The sequence below is a fragment of the Scophthalmus maximus genome, chromosome 19, assembly GCF_022379125.1.
Source record: "Scophthalmus maximus strain ysfricsl-2021 chromosome 19, ASM2237912v1, whole genome shotgun sequence".
NCBI classification, from domain to species: Eukaryota; Metazoa; Chordata; class Actinopteri; order Pleuronectiformes; family Scophthalmidae; genus Scophthalmus; species Scophthalmus maximus.
The window spans coordinates 6,145,073-6,167,157 of NC_061533.1; the positions used below are offsets into that span (position 1 = coordinate 6,145,073).

At 45.8% G+C, this 22,085-nt stretch overlaps 1 protein-coding gene across 1 annotated transcript in view; it reads left to right on the forward strand.

Moving 5' to 3' along the window:
• si:dkey-215k6.1 (transmembrane protein 132B) overlaps nucleotides 1–22,085 on the forward strand; it is a 216,550-nt gene that overhangs the window by 3,699 nt on the left and 190,766 nt on the right. The window contains exon 2 of the mRNA XM_047329298.1: nucleotides 4,885–4,964. Coding sequence (XP_047185254.1) covers nucleotides 4,885–4,964 — 80 coding nt within the window. The remainder of the gene's footprint in view (nucleotides 1–4,884; nucleotides 4,965–22,085) is intronic.

Genomic DNA, 22,085 nt, shown 5'->3' on the forward strand with positions numbered 1-22,085 from the left:
GCTTCACACAGCCACAGCACTGTGCATCTTGCGAGCTATATTTTTGTTTAAAAATATATATATTTCTGAAAACAACCTCTTAAGTATCTGTTTGAGATCATTCAGACAGTGATCAATCTGCAAACGTTCAGGCAGTCGCACGACTCATCCGCGCTCCGAACACTCGGAGCTCATTAACAGGGATTAGACAGGACTGAGTGAAGCATGATTCTGCAACTGCACGGCTTATTACCGCCATGTTCTTCTAGTTGGAAAATCAACAGTAAACACCTTTAACAGCTCCCTCTTTGCACAGTCGCTCACACGCAGGATGAGTCCACGCTGAAGTCTCAGTGAAGGGAAGAATTGTCAGTCATCTTTTGTACACCCTATTTGAAATGTGTCCAAAGCTAAATAATCGATGGTGCTGACAGACATCGTTTTGTGAGGCAGGACGTTGTTGTGCTGCAGCTTCGTCTGTTCGACTATTTCAAATTCAGCTTCAATACACTTCTTTGGAAAAACCGATTTGATTGTGAAGTTTCATGGCCAACTTCTTGGTGCGTCCATCCATCCATTAGTTACTCGTATGCTTATCTATCCTCGTGACAGACAGGGCACGCACCAGACAGGTTGTCAGTCTACGTCAGGGCTGACACGTAGAGACAAACAACCAGTCACGCTCACACCTACAGGCAGTTTGGGGAACATGCAAACTCCCCACAGAATACCCCAGAATAACCGGCAAAAACGAAATAGTTATTCAAGTTGTATTTGTTGAATCAGATGATTGTATAATAAATGTGATAACTCTACACTGAACAATGACCAATGGCAAAATCATCAAAAAGCTGAAATATCACACTGGCACATTTCCAGACCCTTTACTCAGTACTTGAAGAACTTTTGGCAGCAATTACAACCTTGATTCTTCTTGGGTATGACGCAACAAGCTTGGTAGAGCTGGACTTTTGTGCTATTCATCTCTGCAGATCCTCTCAAAGTCTTTCACGTTTGATTGGGACCAGTGGAGGACGCAAAAAGCTTGATCACCTTTGAATTTCAAATTGGAACATCTTAAGTCCCTGGGACTGGACAAGGGACTGAGGTCCTCTTATAAGTTTGTGCTCCTGCTTTAAGCAATGGATAGCATCCCTTAAATATGAGTAAGGCAGCCAGACACTGGTCTTGATGGGGACCATCTGGTCACTCACTTTCTCTCAAGGTTCAAGTCCGGACTCGGGTTGGGTCACTCAAGGATATTGGTAGTGTGCTTATGGCGTCGTTGTCCTGTTGGAAGGTGAACCTTCGACCCAATTTGAGGTCTTGAGTGGGTTGGGATTGTATTGAGCAGGGGATGAGCTCATTCCTCCAGACACGGTGCCTATAATTGAGGTCAAACAGTTCAATCTAGGATTCATCATACCACAGAATCTTGTTTCTCGCAGTCTGAGAGTCCTTCAGGTGGGATTTCATTTGTCCATCACGTGACAGTGATGGTCATGCGTCTGGAAGTTTTTTTCCAGCCGCACACAGGAACCCTGGAGCCAAGCCAGATTGACCACGGGGGTTCTTGGACACCTTTCTCCCCCAGTTCCTCAGGTTGGTCAGGCAGCAAGCTCTAGGAAGAGCCCTGGTTGTTCCGAATGTCTTCCATTTAAGAGTTATGGAGGGCACTGTGCTCTCTGCAACCTTTAGTACAGCTGAAGTTTTTTGTTGCCTATACCCCGGATCCATGCCTCGACACAACCCTGTCTCTGAGCTCTGCAGGCACTTCAGTACACCTCAACAGTTAGGCAGGCAGACTGGCAGACCGACAGAGTAGTATGAAGAGAAACTGAAAATCAAACACACCCAAGGTTCATGGTGAATACCAACATTGGTCGACTACAGGGCCGGTGTGCATTTTCAAAGACATTAAGCAGAGAAATGTCTGTAAAATACTATCATGAATCTGGAGGGATTGTTCATTGAAGTGGGGAAAAGCCTCTTACAGTGGTGCGCTGCTCTGCCTCTCTGTGGGGCCGTCAGAATCCCACAATAAGAATGCAGACAGAAAGCATGGGGCATTTGAACTGCACTGGCATTCCTTTTCAGAGGTGGTCGGGTGCTTTGAGACCTCCCGTTTAAAAGGTTGTGACTGGCCGTGTGGTTGATCGATTGAACATCCCCTGGTTAGAGACTTTAAATTCCTTATGCACCAGTGTTGCTCCCTCGTAGGTGTTTTGCCTTACCTTACTTTGTCTTTGTTCAGCACTGTGTGGGAGAGTACTGACGCTGAAGCTTGACTGACAACCATAGTTTGAACCAGGTAGAATGGGACACTTTATAATTCCATTTACATACCATTTACCAGGACCGGACTATAAGTGGTAAATTATTTCACACTGTTGGAGCAGCAGTGGCAAAAAGCTTGATTGGAAAAGCAAATTGGAACATCTTAAGTGCCTGGGACTGGACAAGGGACTGAGATACTCTTATAAGTGTGTGCTCCTACTTTAAGCAATGGATGGCGTCCCTTAAATAGGAGTAAGGAAGCCAGACACAGAGCCATAATAATAGCAGGATTATAATTTCCAAGTAATGACTGATAAAACTCGAAACTTAAAACACCAATGATTGAAATATCAATTCCTAAAAAATTCTTGGACAGGCCAAACAAAGTCTTTAATAGAGATCGAATAAAAAAATAGCAGATTCCAGTTAAACCATCACGGAAACAAAACCATTTGAGGTTGGAAAGTGGGTCCAGCTGAGCCCTGCTGCTGACATCACAAAGTTATAGAATACCTGACGCCTCATTTTCAGGTACAGTCTCTTTATATGGACTCTGTGCATTTTGATATACACAGTATTTATATAACCTTTAAAAAAAGTCATTCTGCACTGCTGTCTGTGTGTGTGATTGTTTCTAGAGACTTGTGTGTGCCACGGAATAGTTTCCAGACCTTGGTTCACAGACCTTGGTGAGGGCAGAAATAACTTGGTTTATGCGCAGAAAATAAATCCATCCCTCACTCTGGCTCGGCTCCTCTGTCTTCCAACTCCCATCTCCTCCCTCTTTTCCTCCCTCTGTCCCACCTCTTGATTTTTCTCCTCCACAGCCTGCCAGCCTCCGCTCCATTGTGTCTTGATCTTCTGTACTCCCTCCCACTTTCTCCCCCCCATTTCCTCCCCTGTGCTCTTCCTTTCATCCCTCCTGCTCTTGCCCCCCACTCTCTCTCTCTCTCTCTCTCTCTCTCTCTCTCTCTCTCTCTCTCTCTCTCTCTCCCTCTCATTGTAATTGATAGCACCCAGTGCTGTTATTTCATCCAAAGGGCCCTGTAAACAAAATTGTCTCTGACAGAACCAATATGGAAATCTCTAGCAGTGGGGCCATGAGTTATGGCGTGCAGTTTATGTGTCTGTGTGTGTGTGTGTGTGTGTGTGTGTGTGTGTGTGTGTGTGCGTGCGTGTGCGTGCGCATTAAACAGTAGGATGGGTTCTTTTGTGCATACATGTTCATAGGTGTGAGTGTGTGTGTGTGTGTGTGTGTGTTTGGGCTTAATAGTGAGACTGGAGGGTGTCTCTCAGTTCTGCGTAATAAACCCTAGAGCAGCTAGTCATTAAGTTGGGCACGAGTGTGTGTGTGTGTGTGTGTGTGTGTGTGTGTGTGTGTGTGAGTGAATGTGTGGCTTTGTGTGTGTGTGATGGGAAGGGGTCAAGGCCAAATTGACATCAAATGGTCTAAATTAGCCCCACTTGTCTCCATTGATTTACGGTGGGCGAGTAAATTGCATTTGTAGCAGGGAGAAGTGAGGAGGGGGCGATGGGTTTCTGTGTAATTGATCTCTGGGCCGCCGCCGGTGCCTGCTCGCGGTGACAGGAGCTTTACAGGAGAGACGAGAGGGCCGTGTTGTCATCATGGCTGCAACGTTTACATCTAACCTTCGGCTCAAGCGGCTGCTGGCTACATGTTCTTTGACAGGGGTTAAGGTCATCTCTAAAAACACAAAATGTTTTATGTGTCTTTAGTCACAAAGTGAATAATTTAGATTAAGATAGCATTTTTTTTTTATTTCACAAACTGCAGCACAGTATCTATTTGATATAATTTGAATATTCACCAAACATTGACAAGAAATGTTCAGAGACAGTTGGAAGTAAATAGCATGATCCCACCACAATAACTGAGGTGCACAAATTATTTCAGTGCACCATAGAGCAATTATGAGAATTGCGTGTTTGAATAAATGTTTTCTTCTGATGTGCAGCATCTCATAGAACGGCAAACTCGTGACAAATAAAGGAGGGAGAGAAGAAGGAGGTTTTAATGGCAGGCATGATGGAACTGGCCAGTGGGCACATGGGGAGAGATCCCGGTGGGTCGATCGCCAACGGGCCACTAGAACTGCCTCGTAATATATATATTTTTTTTTGGCATGAGCTAACTACAGGTGCGTTTAGGTTTACGGCCCACTCCCCTCTCAATCTTGAATGGGCAACATTTCCACTATATTTCCAGGCGGTGGACACTTCCCTCAGTGCCCCTCTCTCAATCATCCTAGTTAAATTCTTAAAAAATACTAGGATATTTTTGACAACAAAAAAAAAAGAAAGAAAAGAAAAGTTGCTTTTGGGTCCTCTGGCTGTTATTCAATCAGCTGATCAGTCAGCTGATCGGGACACGCGCATTTTGCGCGCGCCAGCGATTTAAGAGCACGAGCGCCAACTCCTTGTTGTTGTTGTTAGCATCTGTCGGTAGCTAGCTAGCTAGCTAGCTAGCTAGCGTGCTAAGTCACGATGACGAAACTTGAAGTAAGTGGAAATAAAAAAAAAAGGCTTTTGCCACAAAGAGAGAGGATGAAGGCTGCGGGCGCAGGTGGAGCTGGAGGAGGAAGAGGAAGAAGAGGAGGAAGAGGAAGAGGAGGAGGAAGAGGAGGAGGTTCTTTCTCTTTCTCCTGTCGGCGAAGCAACAGGTGAGTCAGGAGGACCAACGAACTCAGGTGGGTGAAGAAAAAGTTTTCGTTCTCTCAGTGTTCTCCAATGTTTTTTTTTTCTTTGCACGTGGTCACAGCTACTGACAGATGTTATGTTGCTATTGTTGGCACCACGGTGAGTCATAATTAGCCATTTAATGCTGAGTGACGTCCATCTGGATTAACATGGGCCCGTATGTGGCATCCGGTTGTGTGTTGTGTGTTGTGTGTGTGTGTGGACCAGTGGGTCACTTGGTATCGTCTGACCTCGGTCGGTGTGGACGTGTACAGGCCGTACTGTACCTGATATTTGTGATTTATTTATTGTACGCTGACCTGTTTCGTGGGGCCGACGGGCCGGTCTGCGTGAAGGAGACCAGGGCCATTCTGTGCCTCACTGATGGAAGGCAAAGGAGGAAGAAAGAAGAAAGCTGGTTGTCCGTAAGTGTGTGTGTCTGTAGCGGTCTTCGTCAGCAGTGGGAGTTTGGTCTATATGTGTATGTATGTGCATGGGTGTTTTTTTTTTGTATTGATGGTGCATATCAACGTGTGCCTATTCACGGTTCGCGTGTGTTTAGATAAGTGTCAACCCTCCGCCCGTCTTCAAAATCACTGCTGTGAATGCCCTTTTGTGTATTTTTGGTATTGTGTGTGCGCGAGCAGTTCTTATGTCTTTCCACAGTTTCAAATGTGAGCCGATTTGACAACAAGCACACACACAAACACACACACACACACACACACACACACATTTAGATCTCTGATTTACTGTGGCTGACGGCGATCTTGCTGCGCGTTAATACGACAACATGGAACCAGTTGGAGTGAGACAGGCAGGCGTCCCCTGTCAGTGACTCAATACATGGCGACAGCATGTGTAATCATAGCAACGCACACACACACGCACACACACACGCACACACACACACACACACACACACACACACACACACACACGCACACACGCACACACGCACACACACACACACACACACGCACACACACACGCACACACGCACACACACTAGGCTATGGTTTACACAAAGGCTCAAGCTGTTTCCCCCCAAATAAGTTCCGCACAGACATCCCTCCCCACAGTCTGGCTGAGCATAGGATATCAGACATGATCAACGCACATACATTACACACACATGTGCTGACAAATACACACCTGGCTGCACACTGTAAGCCTGAGCAGCCCTTCTCCTCACCAGCCCTAATTGGATTCTAATGTATGCAGTTTGCTCCACTGAGCAGAGAGAGACGGCCACAGGTTTTTGCAACTGCAGAGAGAGAGAGACGGACATGAGGGGGGCCAAGGGAGAGGAAAGTGAGGCAGAAGGAGAGGGACGGAGGAAATTACAAGTAAATGGGGAGGTTTGTCAGCGGCGCTTATCTCCATCGAGCACTCTGAGTGGAGTGTAAGGTCTGAACAAGCTGTCGACAGAGTTCCTACAAGAGACATTTGACCTGAGAGAGAGAGGAGCACCGTCGGTATCGTCTCTCCCCTCTCTTTCTCTCCTCATCGTCTCTCTCAGCACTCGAGTTCGAGGACTGAAGTCCCATCCACCGCCAAACACAAACCTCATGCGTTCACACAAGCGGTGACCCCTAGAGCGGCTAAGGAGAACAGTATGAGTGTCCACGCTCAGTCGGGTTGCTTCTCTTTGTGCTTTTAAATGAATGTACTTGTCTGAAAGCAACAGTTCCACTTGTCTGTGATATTCATTAAGTATCACAATGTCTTTTTCTGAGGGACGTGGAGTCGCACACACGCCCCATGATGTGTCGGAAGCAGCATGCGATCATTTAATTGATGCACTTAATAGTCCGCTGTCAAGGTTCGGGCTCTGTCGAGAGTACTGACAAACAAAAAGTCGTCGAATGACGGATGCTTCAATCCAAGGATGCCCATGGCTCAAGTGCATTTGTATTGTACAATATACTGTAATTAGTGCGAGTTTGATATCTAAACGCTTGTTCGTTCGTTTGTTCGTGATTTTTCATAGTTTGGGAGGACGAGATAAATGGCTGTATGCAACAGAAACACTAAATTTAAAGGTGAACCTCCAAGGAGGTTAAAAATCCAGCAGATCCTGAACTGGAAAGAGAGACGGGGGATTCCCTACAGATAGGTGTCATATAATTCTTACAGTTCATAATCACTAGACAGCCTATTTCCTGACATTTAGATGGTTTAGGAAAAGAAATACAGTAATAAGATAACTTTGGATGCACCAGACACAGTACTTGTGTCTCAGTAGGCGACTTGTTATTCCACACACACGCACGACACAAGGTGTCAAGGTGAATATGACCTAATCGATCGTCATTTAGTGCTAATTTTAAGAGAGCCACTGGGTGGGGTATTAATAATAGTTCGTGTTGACAGAGGCGAATTGTGTGAAATGAAGGGTTTTCTTTAAAAAAAAGAAAGAAAAAAAGGCAAGTTTTGTAGCTGGTGACAGAGGATGTGGAGCGGCTGCAGAGTAAAGGTCGTCTCACCACCGGGAAGTCGTAGAGAGAGAGAGAGAGGGAAGCTGGGGGGACGGCTGCAGTGATGACCACCAGCACCTCAGGGTGGGCACGGCACAGCGGCAGTGACAGTGATGGAAGAGGGGATGCTGTGAAGTGTGTCTGCACTCAGAGATCTGACTCAAACTTTTGAGGTGAGAAAACTCCCGATCGACTTTCTTTCTTTCTGCCGTGCACCCTTACAGCGTGCGGTGGCTTAGTCACGGCCAAGCCCATCCAGCGGACATCTTGGTCGTCAGTCCTGGTGGGCCTGGCGCCCTTTCTACGTCTCTGACTTGGACGCATGGAGAATCCTGAAGGGCCACAGGGAAGTATGCAGTTTGGGGCAGTTTCAGGAGTTGCTATTTTACAACTGATTCGTCTCAGGTTCGGTCCCGGTCTTCTGCCAGTGTTAAGATCTTGCAAAACTGTCCGTCTCCGTCTCTCTCAATGTTGGGGAGTGATGGGAGGGTGGACGGTGGGACTTTGAGGAATCAGGGATAAAAAAAACCCACAACTTATATCCTTATCCTGTGTGTGAAGGTGAGGTTGTTTTAAGTTTCTGCAGGCTATGACCGCTTTGAGGTGGACTGAGTGTTTTGGGCTCTTCCCCTGGTCCCCCTGGAAAAAAAATCCACCTACCAATCGCGAAATGGAGAGCGGACGTCCGGTGGAGGATTGTTCATGCAGCGATGGCCACGGGCAGACACAGATCCTCGCGGATCCTGAAGCATGTCTCTCTTGTTCAAAGTGTGAAAGTCTTAACACATTTATTTGTCCGGTGTCAGAGGTTGGTTGCCGTTTTTTGAGTTGTAAAGAGGTTGTTTTTTAGGGCTTAGGGGAGTTTCTTTTTTCATTTCCTTTGATTTCAGTCTGTGGTCCCACACATCATGCTACGACGCACACACACACACACACACACACACACACACACACACACACACACACACACACACACACACAAACACACTCTAATAAACTTTATATCAGCTGCTGCCAAATTAGCCATCTGGCGGAGCCGTAAGAATCGGGCCGGGAGGTTGGCTGTGTGGGACCCCGTGGCAGGTTCTTACAGATCTGCCGAAGGCTCGGCTCATGATGGAGCACGCCTTTTTCTAAAATGGTGGACAATCTGGTGGCATTGGGTGGAAGGGGTTGTGTTGTGCTCAGTGGGGGGACGATGAAGATCTGGTTTTCTCATTCTAACTCGTAGAACGAGGGACGGCCCCATCTTTAGTGTTGGCCTATAAATTGTTCTTTTTCTCTTTGCAAATGCCAAGGTCTTTTGTCTGTATACCTTTAGTAGTCCTGTCCTGTTAAGGTTACAACTGTTGGTGGTTTAACTTCCTTCCTTTGTCCAGTTGTCCTGCTTCTGTGATAGTCTCCCTCCTCCCTGAGGTGTTTCACCTGTGTCCAGTTCTCAGGGCCTCGGTCTTTGACATTTAAGTGCTCGCACAGTGACGTTAACGAAATGCTCCTTGACACGACGATCTCTTAAAGTCTCGCGCTATATCCTCTCTGAGTTGATGCATTGTAAAGGCTGAAGCCGTTGAGGGGTATAGTCTGAGAAAAGCTGCCGTCTGCACCGCAGCAGACAACCTCTCAAGACTTGAGCTCCGCCGAGCAGACCTTTAAAGTCCGACAAGTATGCCCTAAAAAAAAAAGTAGGACTTGTATAAATTTAGGAACTGAGCTGCGTGGTACTCTGCTTCCTGACTGAGGAGCAAAAGTAGAACAGGTCAGTGTCTGTGGTCAGCCTGTGCAGACATATGACACCTGAGCGTATTCTTCACTTGTTCCACAACATTACATTACAGGTCGTGTTAGAGGATAGAATCCAAAACGACAACGTGATCTTTGGTGAATGGATGATTTTCTTTTTGTGTTTTGATGAATGTTTGCTGCTCCCAGGCTTCCTCTAATAATGACAAGTGAAAAAAAACAAACCTCAAAGGGGAAAGGAAAATAATATTTTGATATGAAATTGTCCAAATCATATGCTGGAAAAGGTATTTAGGACAAATGTCTAGAATGTTAATGTTTTTTAAACAGCAGAACTTTCTTCTCATACTATGAAATATGTTTTTTTTGCCCCTAGATAAACGGAGACTTATCTGCAATTCTTCTCCTTCTGAGTCATTTCCTCTCGACAGCCAGTGGGGCCTCATTGGTATACAGACGCTGTATTTGTACAAATGTGACTGCATGCTCGTTGAACTAATGCTGTGGCTGGGGCCTCGAGAGGAATAGTTTGGTTAAAAAAAGTTGAAGTCACAGGGAAAATGCTATGGCTGGCTGAAGGAAAAAGTCGTCGAGTGGAAATTAGAATAATATATTTTTAAATGCACCGACGTAGTCCTAGATCGCATTGCGTCGGCGACGGATGTGCAGGTTTTTGCCTCAACTCTGGAGGAATTGTCGATCTGTGACTGCGGTTGCCAGAGAAATGTGTTTGGGAGGGGGGAAAAAAAGAGAGAGAGCAGGATCGGTTGAGTTGAAGAGAGAGAGGTGACAGAATAATGAAGGATACTTCTGAGATACATGCACCAAAAGATAAAGGTGCTTCTCAATGACGATCATATCCAGGCTGCTGCTAATAAAGGACAGATGAGATGAGGGATGAATGTACAGAGAGAGGTCTTCTCTGCACATGCCATGACTCAGTGTGTCTTCTTTGTGACACTAGGGGGTGCTGTCGCTCCTTCTTAGCTTCTGGTGGAGGCCTTGGAGAGGCAGTGAGGCCCCCCCATCATCCCATCCCTCCACCAACGGACCGATTTGCAATTCAATAAGTCACAATGTCATCTCTTTAGCTTTTACACATTTAGCTGACAAAGGCAACCAGGCGTGCTGCCTTATGGAATATCCTCTAGGACTCAAAGACGCCACACACACACAGGTGCGCACACACACGTCCTACCAATAGAAAGTGAGTGAGTTTGGTGCATCACATCAAATTGCAGTTGTACAAGCTGTCACAAGCTGTGTGTGTGTGTGTGTGTGTGTGTGTGTGTGTGTGTGTGTGTGTGTGTGTGTGTGTGTGTGTGTGTGTGTGTGTGTGTGTGTGTGTGTGTGTGTGTGTGTGTGTGTGTGTGTGTGTGTGTGTGTGTGTGTGTGTGTGTGTGTGTGTCAGTTCATCTGCGTGTTGTTCATCCTCTGCATTATTCATTCGAAGACACACGCTACACCTGTTCTCTCTGTAATCGATAGACGGCAACTTCACACACACACACACACACACACACACACACACACACACACACACACACACACACACACACACACACACACACTATACATAGGCCTCTTCTTATGGCACATCTTATTTTAAAGTTTAAATCATATTTTAAATATGAAGTTTTTTTTTCCGTGCAGTACTTTAAACTCCAGCAGCCTGTACACGATAATTTATTTCTGATTAAAAGAAATTCTGTTCACGAGTTGTTTTTTTGTTTTTTTAATCAATGCCCATATTAGACACTATTTTGTTTTATTTCCTCACACTTTATTATTTTTTTGGGGGGAAAAAAAACCTTTAACATTTGCCGTGGCTTCGGCATGGATCCCTGCATCCTCCTCCAAAAGTGAACTCCTACATAATAATAATAATAATAATAATAATAATAATAATAATAATAATAATAAAAAAATGAGGATAAAATCTGAAATTATGAAAGAAATCGAGAGGGTGAAAAAAAGACAAAATAAAATCCTAGGCTCTCCATTGGCTGCGTAACTGTCAGTCCAATCGTCCAATCCCGCCCCCGCTCCTCAGCCCCTCCCCCTCCCCCTCCTCCCCCTCGCTCGTCTCCTCTGCCGGCTGGTGGAAGCATCAGACCTCCTCCTCCTCCTCCTCCTCTCCGGTCCTCTCCTCCCTCCATTCCGCGGACCAGTGAGTGTGTACAGCCTCTCAAGTTGAGCCCCAGACGCGCTCACACACACTCACTCACACACACTCTCACACACACACACACACACTCTCAACTGACGGAGGAGCAGACGGAGGCGGACCAGAGACAGAGGGAGGAAAAGAAGAGAGGACCAAGCTGCTGTCGGGCCGAGTGGAATTTGGATTTTTTTAAAGACGAGCCCTCAGTGACAGAGTTCTTCCTTTCTTGTTTTCCAACAACCGTCGTCGAAGTGGACTTTTATTTGGATTCCATCAGGAGGAGGAGGAGGAGGAGGAGGGGGGAGTTCTTCACCGGCTCTGCGTGGTGTTGCTCAGTTGCAACTTTGGAAGAACGGAAAGTGAGATCGAAGGGAGAGACACTCCTCAGCTGTGGTCGTCCCGTTTGGATAAAATACCGAAGAGGAGGAAGAGGAGGAGGAGGAGGAGCGCACCGGTGGACGAGGGGGTCTCGGGCTCCAAGGAGAGACACCGCAGACTTCTTGTTGTTGAGGGAGGGGATTAAAAAAAGAGAGAAACCTGCACTGGAATTGTCCGTAGGGGGGTTTCTTCTTCTTCTTCTTCTTCTTCTTCTTCTTCTTCATCATCACTGACTCCTGGAGGATTCTTTTACTCCAGAGAGCGCGCGGTCCTCCAGGTCAGCCACATGAGGCGGAGCGCAGTCCGGTCACCATGAGGTTATCGATGGCACCGACGCGGTAGTCGTCTGGCTGGTGGGGGTGGGGGCTGGGGTGGGGGGGAAGAAGAAAAAGAACAAATAGTTAAGGGATCCCCACCCTTTGGTTTTTTTTTAAAACAGTCCCGGAGGTTTATTTATATTTTTTTTTTTATCATTATCATTATCTATTTTTTCCGAACCGACGAGAGGGATGGAGACGGTGCGGAGCCGCGGCGGACGCGCGCCGCCGGGATGTCGCCTCTGGACGACGGCGCTGCTGCTCCTCCTGTGGAAAGGTAGGACACGCAGCTGCCGGCGAGGAAACTTGTTGCCAGATTCATCAGACCGTGTGGTGGCATTGCCTTTGGGCTAAACCGGGAATAGTCGCACCCTGTGATTGTTATCAAAATATATAAATATATATATATATATATCTCTTCTCAGCATGTTCCTGCCGACTGTGTCTCATTAGACAGCCATTGCATCACATGAGTTATTCATTGTCAGCAGGTTTTCCCTTGGCTCACATATTTGGCGCGTTGATTTGTATGCTTTGCAGACGGGGGTTGATGTGAGACATTGGCCTCTGCAACAGATGAAGGGGGAAGCCCCGAAGCACAGAACTCAGTTCAATCCTCCTCCATCTCCATCTCCATCCCCATCCTGCGAGGAAGCGATGCGGCAGTGCGCGTCACCCAAAAGTGTCAAGCTGCCGCAGGTTGCGTGATGCCACGAGATATCGGTGACGTGTGGTTGATCACAGACTCCAGGCTGATGCTTTAAAAACAAAAAATTGGCCATTTTGGGCCAAATGACGATCGATCGGCTCATATTCACCTTGGCACCTCTTGCGTCCGTGCGCGCGCGTGTGCGGAATATTAAGTCACTTGACTGTGCCGGAGCTCGGATGACAGACGCGCACTGTAACTGTGCCCATTTGGAGACGCGATCGACGCCGGCTGTAGTATAGTCGCAGGCTGACGCGCACGGTGTGCGCCCGGGGGAGAGAACTGATGGCGGGATGTTCCTTCCACAAGACGCAGTGAAACCGTTGAATTTGAGAGAAAACGACCGTTTGCGCACGAAGGTTGTCTGCAAGGAAAGATTAAAAATGAATAAAAATGTTACGTGGCCTTTTGGTGATGGAAGGAAATCCGGTTGTCTCCTCACCCTTGTTAAAATGGATGGAGTCGCAGAGGTTGTTAGGATCTCCTCATTCAACTTTATTATATATATATTTTTTCCCCCGTAGCAGGACTTGCACCCTGAGGCCGTGACACTATGATGAACAGTCGTATGCTAGACTGTTGTTTTTTTCCCGTGCCAATGCTTTGTTCAGTTTTGCTGCTCTCCGCCTCTGCTTCTGTAGGGCGACATTGAGGACTCCGCTTGTGCATGAATGTGAACTGTGTCGAGTCCGTCTGTCCGATGCCCACGTCTTCTTCGTCACCTCTTCAGTTCCCATCTCTCCTCGTTCCCCTTCTGCCTTCACAAAAAGGATGCAATCGGCATTTGCCAAGAATCCATCTACTTACCAGGGATTCTGTGCTCCGACAAACACCTATAACATCATCCGACCTCACACCTTTGCCTCCGTTGTGCTCTTGTTGCTCTCTCTCTCTGCGTTGCATTCGTTCACATTGTCGGTCTTACTCTCCCGTCGCACACTGGTGTACCGTAGATCTTGTCTCTTACGTACAAAAGCTATAGTGTTGTTTGAGAACCACCTCTCTCCTTTGACTACCTGAGCTTATTCTCTCGTCCCGTCTCAGTTGCTGCTGCTGCTGCTGCTGCTGCTACATCAGCCGGAGACGATTCTTCCTCCATCTCCTCCAGCTTCACCTTTTTTTTGTTTTGTAAAAGCTTCTTATGTCCTTATAGCCTTGAAGTCTTGAAATAGCTCGGTGCAGCTACGACCACACACAAACAATGACAGGTAACTAGTGCGCGGCCCTTCCTCGCACTCTTTCTGTCTCTCTGGCCCTCATAGAACACACGAACGTGCCAAGTAGTGTGAAGTAGGTCTGCTGCTTGAAGTGTTCACGAAATGGAAGAGTTTTTGACAGGAATGACGGATGAATAGACCAGGGGTTGCTGAGGGTGTAGCCTGGGACGCCCAGGCCTGTAGTGGAGTGAGAGTAAGAAACGGGTAGTGGCCTCACTGATTTTCTGTAACTGAGGTAAAACTATTCCAAGATTCCTTGTTCGGTCTCCAAATCAGAGAAACTGAAAAAGACTCTTGAAAGGGTTTTAATGGACCTGGATTGCGGGTGGCTTATAATAAAACTCCCCAGAACACAATTTAATTAGTCTTCCAAGAATCAAGAGTCGCTACTTTAGACTTCTCTTTTAGTCAGAGTGTGTCATTGTGCGCGCACGATGGTGGTTCACTGTCGAATTCAGGTCGGGCAACGCCACCGCCCACTTACTCCCGGGAGGGGGGCAAAAACAGGGAAGAAGAAGCATAAGACGACAAAGGCTCACACGGATATTTTGGGTTCGAAGCTGAGTGCAGTTTCGTATACGCCTCCGTTTTCCACACATATGACGGTCCCTCAGCATTAGTATCACACTCCCGCGAGTGCCTTCTGTGTGTGTGTGTGTGTGTGTGTGTGTGTGTGTGTGTGTGTGTGTGTGTGTGTGTGTGTGTGTGTGTGTGTGTGTGTGTGTGTGTGTGTGTGTGTGTGTGTGTGTGTGTGTGTGTGTGTGTGTGTGTGTGTGTGTGTGTGTGTGTGTGTGTGTGTGTGTGTTTTAATCAGCTCTGATCACTCACGGCCCACTGAGCTGTTAGTCGCTGCGCTGTGCGCTCCGGAGCGCAGTGGCCGCTGTGGCTGCGGCGCACGGCACACCAACGGGAGACCAGGGAGGAAAGGGGGCGAACGGGGCCGATGCGCCGGAAAAACAGCTGTGCCCGGTAAAACGGCTGAGTAACCAAAAGATGAAAAGCGACCACGCTTCTCTTCTCTTCTCTTCTCCATGTGGGATGAATTACAAAATACCGATATTTTTTTCTCTTCTCTTCTCTCGCTCAGGGGCTGCATGTGTTTACCTGTGACTGTGCATATTGCTGCTGTTAGTCGGTACCTTGGCAATAAGAATGACCGGTAGCACCCGTTTTCTTTTCTATTTTTGCCCCTTTACTCGCTCTGTTATGCTGTGCTGAAGCAGTGACGTCACGCCCCGAGTCGACCTTGCTCCTGCACAACAAGTGGGAATTTTTCTTTTTCGTTCACGCTGTGGGGAAAGCTCATCACAAGAGCAGCATTTCCCCAGCCAGATGTTGGACAGCACTGGTTGTGGGCCATGAGTAGCTCAAACTCAGGACTTTCACCCAGGAGCCTTGGCTTTGTGTTGCGGGTGTTTTTCCCGACTTGTTTTTTCTTATTTTTTTCTTTTGGTTTAGGTAACAAAGCATCTTAGTTAGATTTCCCATTTGCAACGAAGGAAAACTCCTCCCATACGCAGGTTGATGAAATTCCTCCGACCTCCCGAGTTCTAAATCCGACTGTTGGGGGCATCAAAGTTGAAAATTCCGACTGGGAACCGGGAAACTTCCAACACTTCCCAGTCTTTCTCTTGGACACACACACACACACACACACACACACACACACACACACACACACACACACACACGCATAGGAACTTGGCTGTGGTTAAACAGTTTTCATGAAACATTTCTTCCCAGTTTTTTCGATTTCCAGAAATTTGTAGATATATATTTTTTTTGTTATAACCAATATATGTCACTGCACAAATCATATTTATTGTTCCTTCTTTTTTTTTTTACCAGTTGGTTCCTGTCTCTGTCAACGTCTCATTATTCCCAGGACTGTCGTGTCTATTTTCATGTCACTCCATTTCACTGTAATTACATCACTCTGCTATTTCATCATCCAGGTCTCTTCTGCTGGTCGTCATTGACGGTTTTTCTTCAAAACCCGAGGGTTGTCTGTTCAGAAGCAAACAGTTAGTTTGGTCTTGAAGGTTCAGAATCACCGGGGAGGGTCATGACTCTACTGTAATTTTAGCCAGAGGCCTGTTGTGGGTGGGCAGCTGGGGAATTCTGCGAGCACTGACGAGCAAATCAAATATTTCACCAATTTTTTCTTTCATCACCACATTTATAGTTGACAAAATTTAGCTACAAGCGTTGATTATGATTAAGGTGTACAGTTTTCCTAAATTGGATTTTGGTCTTTAAGTTTTTCAGTGTCGAGTGGCATTTTTATACAGATGTTGTCTGTGTTGTTCCGGCAGGGGACAGATAACTTAATATCTGTATGGGCCGGGGCTATACTTATTAAGTCAAACTTGTTTTTCCGATTGGCTGGCTAGTGTTATTTAGAATTTGTACATCCGGGGAAACCTCAACTGTCTCGGTCAACAGTTTCATAGACGTTGCAAATTGGAACACAGGCCAGACATTTGCATAATTTGCAACAGATTATCTGTGTGTGTGTGTGTGTGTGTGTGTGTGTGTGTGTGTGTGTGTGTGTGTGTGTGTGTGTGTGTGTGTGTGTGTGTGTGTGTGTGTGTGTGTGTGTGTGTGTGTGTGTGTGTGTGTGTGTGTGTGTGTGTGTGTGTGGTTTGACTTTTACAGATGACAACAAACTGCTCCTTTTTCTTCTGTTGTTGCCCCAAAAGCCACGTGCTGGAGGTTGTATTTCATGTGTCAAAGAAGAAAAGCTGCACTGCTCATACTGTGTGTGCGTGTGCGTGCGTGTGTGCGTGCGTGGATGTGTGCGCGCGTGTGTGCGTGCGTGTGTGCGCCACTGCCTGTGCACTCAAGTGCGTTTTGCACTACACTGTTAACCTGTAGCAGAATGTCAGCACAATGCACCATTACTCATGCAATACTGAGCATTAATTATTACTGACGTAGTCACTGACACACACACACACACACACACACACACACACACACACACACACACACTATGGTCTCTCGCCCTCTCCTTTCTATACACTGCTCTCTCTCCCCTCTCTTTCTCTTTCCGTGTGTCTAATTGTTGGCTTCATTCACTGGCTCGCTGACTCATTCAGGCACTCTGGTATACTTACACGCGTGTGTGCGGGTACACGCACACACACACACACACACACACACACACTTGCAGAAAGGGTTGCTTATTATCTAAAAATAAGTAACAATAATAATAATAATAATAATAATAATAATAATAATAATAATAATAATCCTTACGGAAACAATAGGGCCTTGCACCTCGGTGCATGCGGCCCTAAATAGGACTGCAATGGCTGATTGAAGAAAAATTAGGAGGTGGAACAGCAGCATTAGGAAACTAAGGCAGGGAGATGAATCATATTTAAAAAAGATGGCAACGAGATGCTATAAGGTAACGAGGCAGGTACTATTGGATAGATGAGACCAGCGGATGAACAGCTGATCGCTGAAATGACAGCAAGAAAGTGAGCGTGCGCATGCGTGAGAGGAGGAAAGGCAGGACGAATGAGCATCAATTCAATTCAATTCAGACCAAAGCATGCAAAAGAGTCGTCCTTCTGACTGAACATACGCTACAGAGCTTCATATAATTCTGAATGTCAGAGGGGAGAAAGAAAGGTGCATGTGAATGTGTGAGGCGGCTAAAAATGTTGTTTAAAAACCATATCGTTTGGAGTGTGAACCTTTTCTGCGTCACACACACACACAAGAGCACTCACATGGTCTTTTTTGTCATGGTGACGATGAGAGGCCAGAGCGGAGGGAGGGAGAGAGAGAGAGAGAGATGGAGCGGAGAAGGTCACAGAGGAAAACAGAAGCGGGTGGACCGGAACAAGTGGACATGAAACACTCTTTCCCGGTCATGATATGTTCAGCTCTTTCCAGCATCGATTTTCGCATGGATCGTATGATCTGGATATTGTGTTGTGACTGCAAGGCCGGCAGTTTTACGAAAGTAAAAGGAAAAAAAAAGAAAAGGAAATGACCTGAATACCCACCATTCAAGACACGAGATATGTAAACTCACCTGTAGAGAGCAGGCCACAGTTTTTCCGGCAGAGAAAACCGAGGCCTCGGGCCCTCTTGTTTTTTTTTTAACTCATCATTTCAGTGTCTTTCTATATCTTTCCTCCTTGGAAATAAATGGTTTCCCATGCTTCTCGATGGGAAGACACACGAGAACACTCAACACAAATCAGTACACACGTTGACACGCACCTGCAGACTCGAGGAGCTGGATGACAAGAAAAAAGAATTGTCTCTCTTCATCGTGAGGAGACCAAGTCCTGCTTGTCACCACGCACTCACAAAGAAGAGGAGGAAGTGTTGGGAGATGGAGAGAGTGAAGAAGGGCGGTGGTGTCAGAGAGAGAGAGAGAGGTTTTCCTCTTCCCTTGAGAGTCTAGTCATTTTCTGTGTCCTGTCCTTCTCTATCAGTAAATCTCATCTTGAAGGATACTGTTTGCTGCACAGGGCTTGGACAAATTTACACTGACACATCAACACAGATGCACGTTTTCTCTTTCTGAGGTACACCTTACAAACACAACAGGAGAAATGGTCACGGCAGCCATCTTGATATGAAATAGCAGGTAAACACATTCGCTACAAATGGTTATTAAGCAGCTGTGTTTACCTACTATTTCATGTCATAATGGCTGCTGGGGGAAAAAAAAAAATTGTCCCGGGATAAATGCCTTTTATACAGTTAAAACTAGAAGGGTCATCAGAGAGCGCATACCTAGACAAGGCTGTCTTGTTAAAGCAAAATGAATTCCTGGATCCGCTACTAAATTAAATGGTGTCTTCCTTGGGTCATGCCACATCCCTCCACCAAATTTCATGGAAATCTGTTCTTTAGTTTTTGAGTAATCCAATGACTGACTGACAGACAGACTGATAGGTAGGCAGACATAACCTTCTTTGGCGGGATTAGTTATTAAATCAAAAAGAACTTCCTGTTTTCAGGGAAATGTAGCTTTGTATAAAATTCGCTAAGGAAGTTAACTCATAACTTTGATAGTAATTCAAACATTCTCGTTGTTGTCTGTTGGCTGGCACATTTTATCCAGTTAAATCCAGTTTAAAATTTTTTAAAAACTTCTACTGCATTAGAAACCCCACTGGTTATTATTATTCTCCGTGCTTGTACTCTTTACCTTGTCATTACAAGTATTGCATCTCCATGGACCTTGAACTGCTATTACTAACGAAAACGTTGTTGAGTTCATTTCCATGAGAGAGAGGATGGCCAGAGTTCAGACTCATTTTAAAGTCGTAAAAATCTGCGCTGGGGTCAAAGAAGCGGCTTCAATGCTGATTGAAGGCGACCTCCTTGTATTCAGTCTGGAACAGTGAACTCAAGTGTTCCGGTTTGTTCTCTATCTTTGTGAGAATCACAGAGAGTTTCAGACTCACAGCTAGAGGATATTTTATCATATGAAGTTGAAAGTGAGGAGTTTTAATTAAGGGTCGAGTCCGCTCGCAGTCGGTAGCCTGCCTGTTTCCAACGGTCACAGTCAAAGGTTTGAGCAAAAAAACCTGCCAATCGCAGCCACCTGCTCCGTGTTTCGCACCACCTCCCTGATCCCTCTTCAACAACCGTGTCCTTCACCCGTTCCTACGGCAGCAGATTACACCACCCATCCGCCGGCCCACCCACTCCTCACTACCTACCTCTGTCGGGCCTTGAAGCTTTTTGTAAATTCTTCCTGTCACTTTTCAGTGCAAATCTACGAATGCCTTTCAGAAGACACTGTCTGAGCATGTGTACCGTGTCCATATAGGGGTATGTCATCCCTCTCCGCTACCTTTTCACTCCTTCACAGGCATGAACCCATTTTCCCCTCAAACCTTTCCAGACAACACTTTCTAGCACATCCTAGCCCTTACTGTGTGTGTGTGTGGTAAATCTTACAGAATGACGCAGACACTGTCAGACAGTCCTTCTTGAAGGCAAACTTGAAGGACAATCAGTTTCACACCCCCATAGTCTGATGTGAGAGAGGTTTTCCAATCTGACAAACACTTCATTTGTGGCTCACTAAGGTCTTTGAGGTGAGGGTTATAGATTTTGAGGTTGAGGTCAGGTATGCAGTGAAGCAGGTAAGCTAAAGGACATCTTTGTGTACGGCCTTCTTAAGAAAAGTACAAAGGTTGAAGAACTACTTCAAACTTAAATGTGTTTTTTGTACACTAAAAGGAAATAATTTCTTACCAAATTTATTTACACATTTCATGGGTTGAATGTGGCTCATAATGCCACCCATCTTGGCCAATGCTGACACAGTCAACCGTTTGATCGTACGTCATGAAATTAATATTGAAGTTAACGACCTCTAATCAAATGTTAATCATCGCAGACCACCATGGTCCTCCACCACCATGGTCCTCCACCACGCTAATGCCTATAGTTCAGGGGCTTAATGGAGGGGAAACGTCCTCCACTGCTAAATGGGCATATGTGCCCCATACGAATCTGTGTCGCTCTCCATTTTATTTTATGGCCTGAGGACGGCGCTGTCGGTGATACTGTCACCCTCACGTCCAGACCTGCCCCCCCCCCCCCCGATCCCTCCGCCCCCTGCCCGGGTTTTAGCATTTTCAAAATTATGCATGGCTCAGAGCTGCACTGAGGTCAAACTTGCAGGATTGTGTTTGAGTGTTGTTGTTTTTTAGTTGATCTTTTAATTTTTAAACTTAAATACATTTAATTTTATGGATATTTCATCTACAGACTTCTATGAACTTAATAGTGGATTCTCTCTCAATAGTAGATTCTGCTCTGCTATTTACATGTTCTGCTATTAATAGAATCTACAGACAGTTGCTAAAAGTCAACTGATTAGTCTTAATAGTTGTGAATAACTCAACTTTGTGTGTGTGCGTGTGTGTGTGTGTGTGTGTATTGTACACACTGTTACCATTAAAGAGGCTTTGGGTTCAAAGGCCTGTCGAGAGGTTTTAGGGTCTTGCTAATGAGCAAGTCATTTTCCCTCAGATTAGCATGAATAGCCAGACTAATTTTGTGTGTGCATGCTTCTGTTTGTGTGTGCGTGTGTGTGTGTGTGTGTGTTTGTGTGTGTGTGTGTGTGTGTGTGTGTGTGACTGCTACTGTAGCTCCGGAAGGCATGTCTTAGGGTTTAAGGTTGAGCTCATGAGCAACACATTCCCCCCTTACATTAGCTCCACTCGGCTGATTGGCTACACACTGTGTTTGCGAGTGTGTGTGTGTGTGTGTGTGTGTGTGTGTGTGTGTGTGTGTGTGCATGCGCCCAAGAAACTGAGTGGGCCGTCATTATCATCATGACATGATGACTCAGAGGAGACTAAAAACTGATTAACATTAGATGTTGTTATTCAAATTTGATTGTCATTTAATTAATTGGTAGGGTGTGCTGTATATGTAACGTTTGTGTGTGTGTGTGTGTGTGTGTGTTTCTAGCTATATAGAGTTTAGAGGCTTATCTATAACAATTTGCCGGAAGGATACGTAACCTTTTTCTTTCTTTACGTAACTAATATATTGACAACATGCACTGGAAACAAATAATGCATATACCCTTACAAAATGGTAATTTGTACAATCCAAGATGGCGCCATGGTAAGTGGCAGCCTGTTGCAGCTGCTCCTTCCCTCTTTTGTCTTACCACCTACCTACCTACCTATCTAAGGCTTGGCATTGTTTGAAAATGTTCGATACATGTATTAATACCAAAACATTATTTTGTACACTTTGAAATTGGAAACTCTGTGTCGAAATCCCCTTTTCATTCATCAAAACTCCTGCTAAATGTTATCGATCCTCTTTGTCTCCGTCGTCAACCTCCTGCATTAAGGTGCATTAAGGTATGAATAATTTGCCAGTTGCTTTTCCTTATCAAAGCGGATAAAAATATTGCTGCCTGTCTGTTCCCGAGGTGTTATTATTTCCAACGGCTGATAATTCATTTAATTCCTTCATCACAACACAATTTCTCTCTGACAAACATCGGAGGGGGAAATAATAGCGGTTTAATGGGCCAACACTTAGCAGACACACAAGACAAAGAGACAACTTTCTTTGTCTTCCTCTCTCTTTTCTTCCCATTTCCTCTTTGCA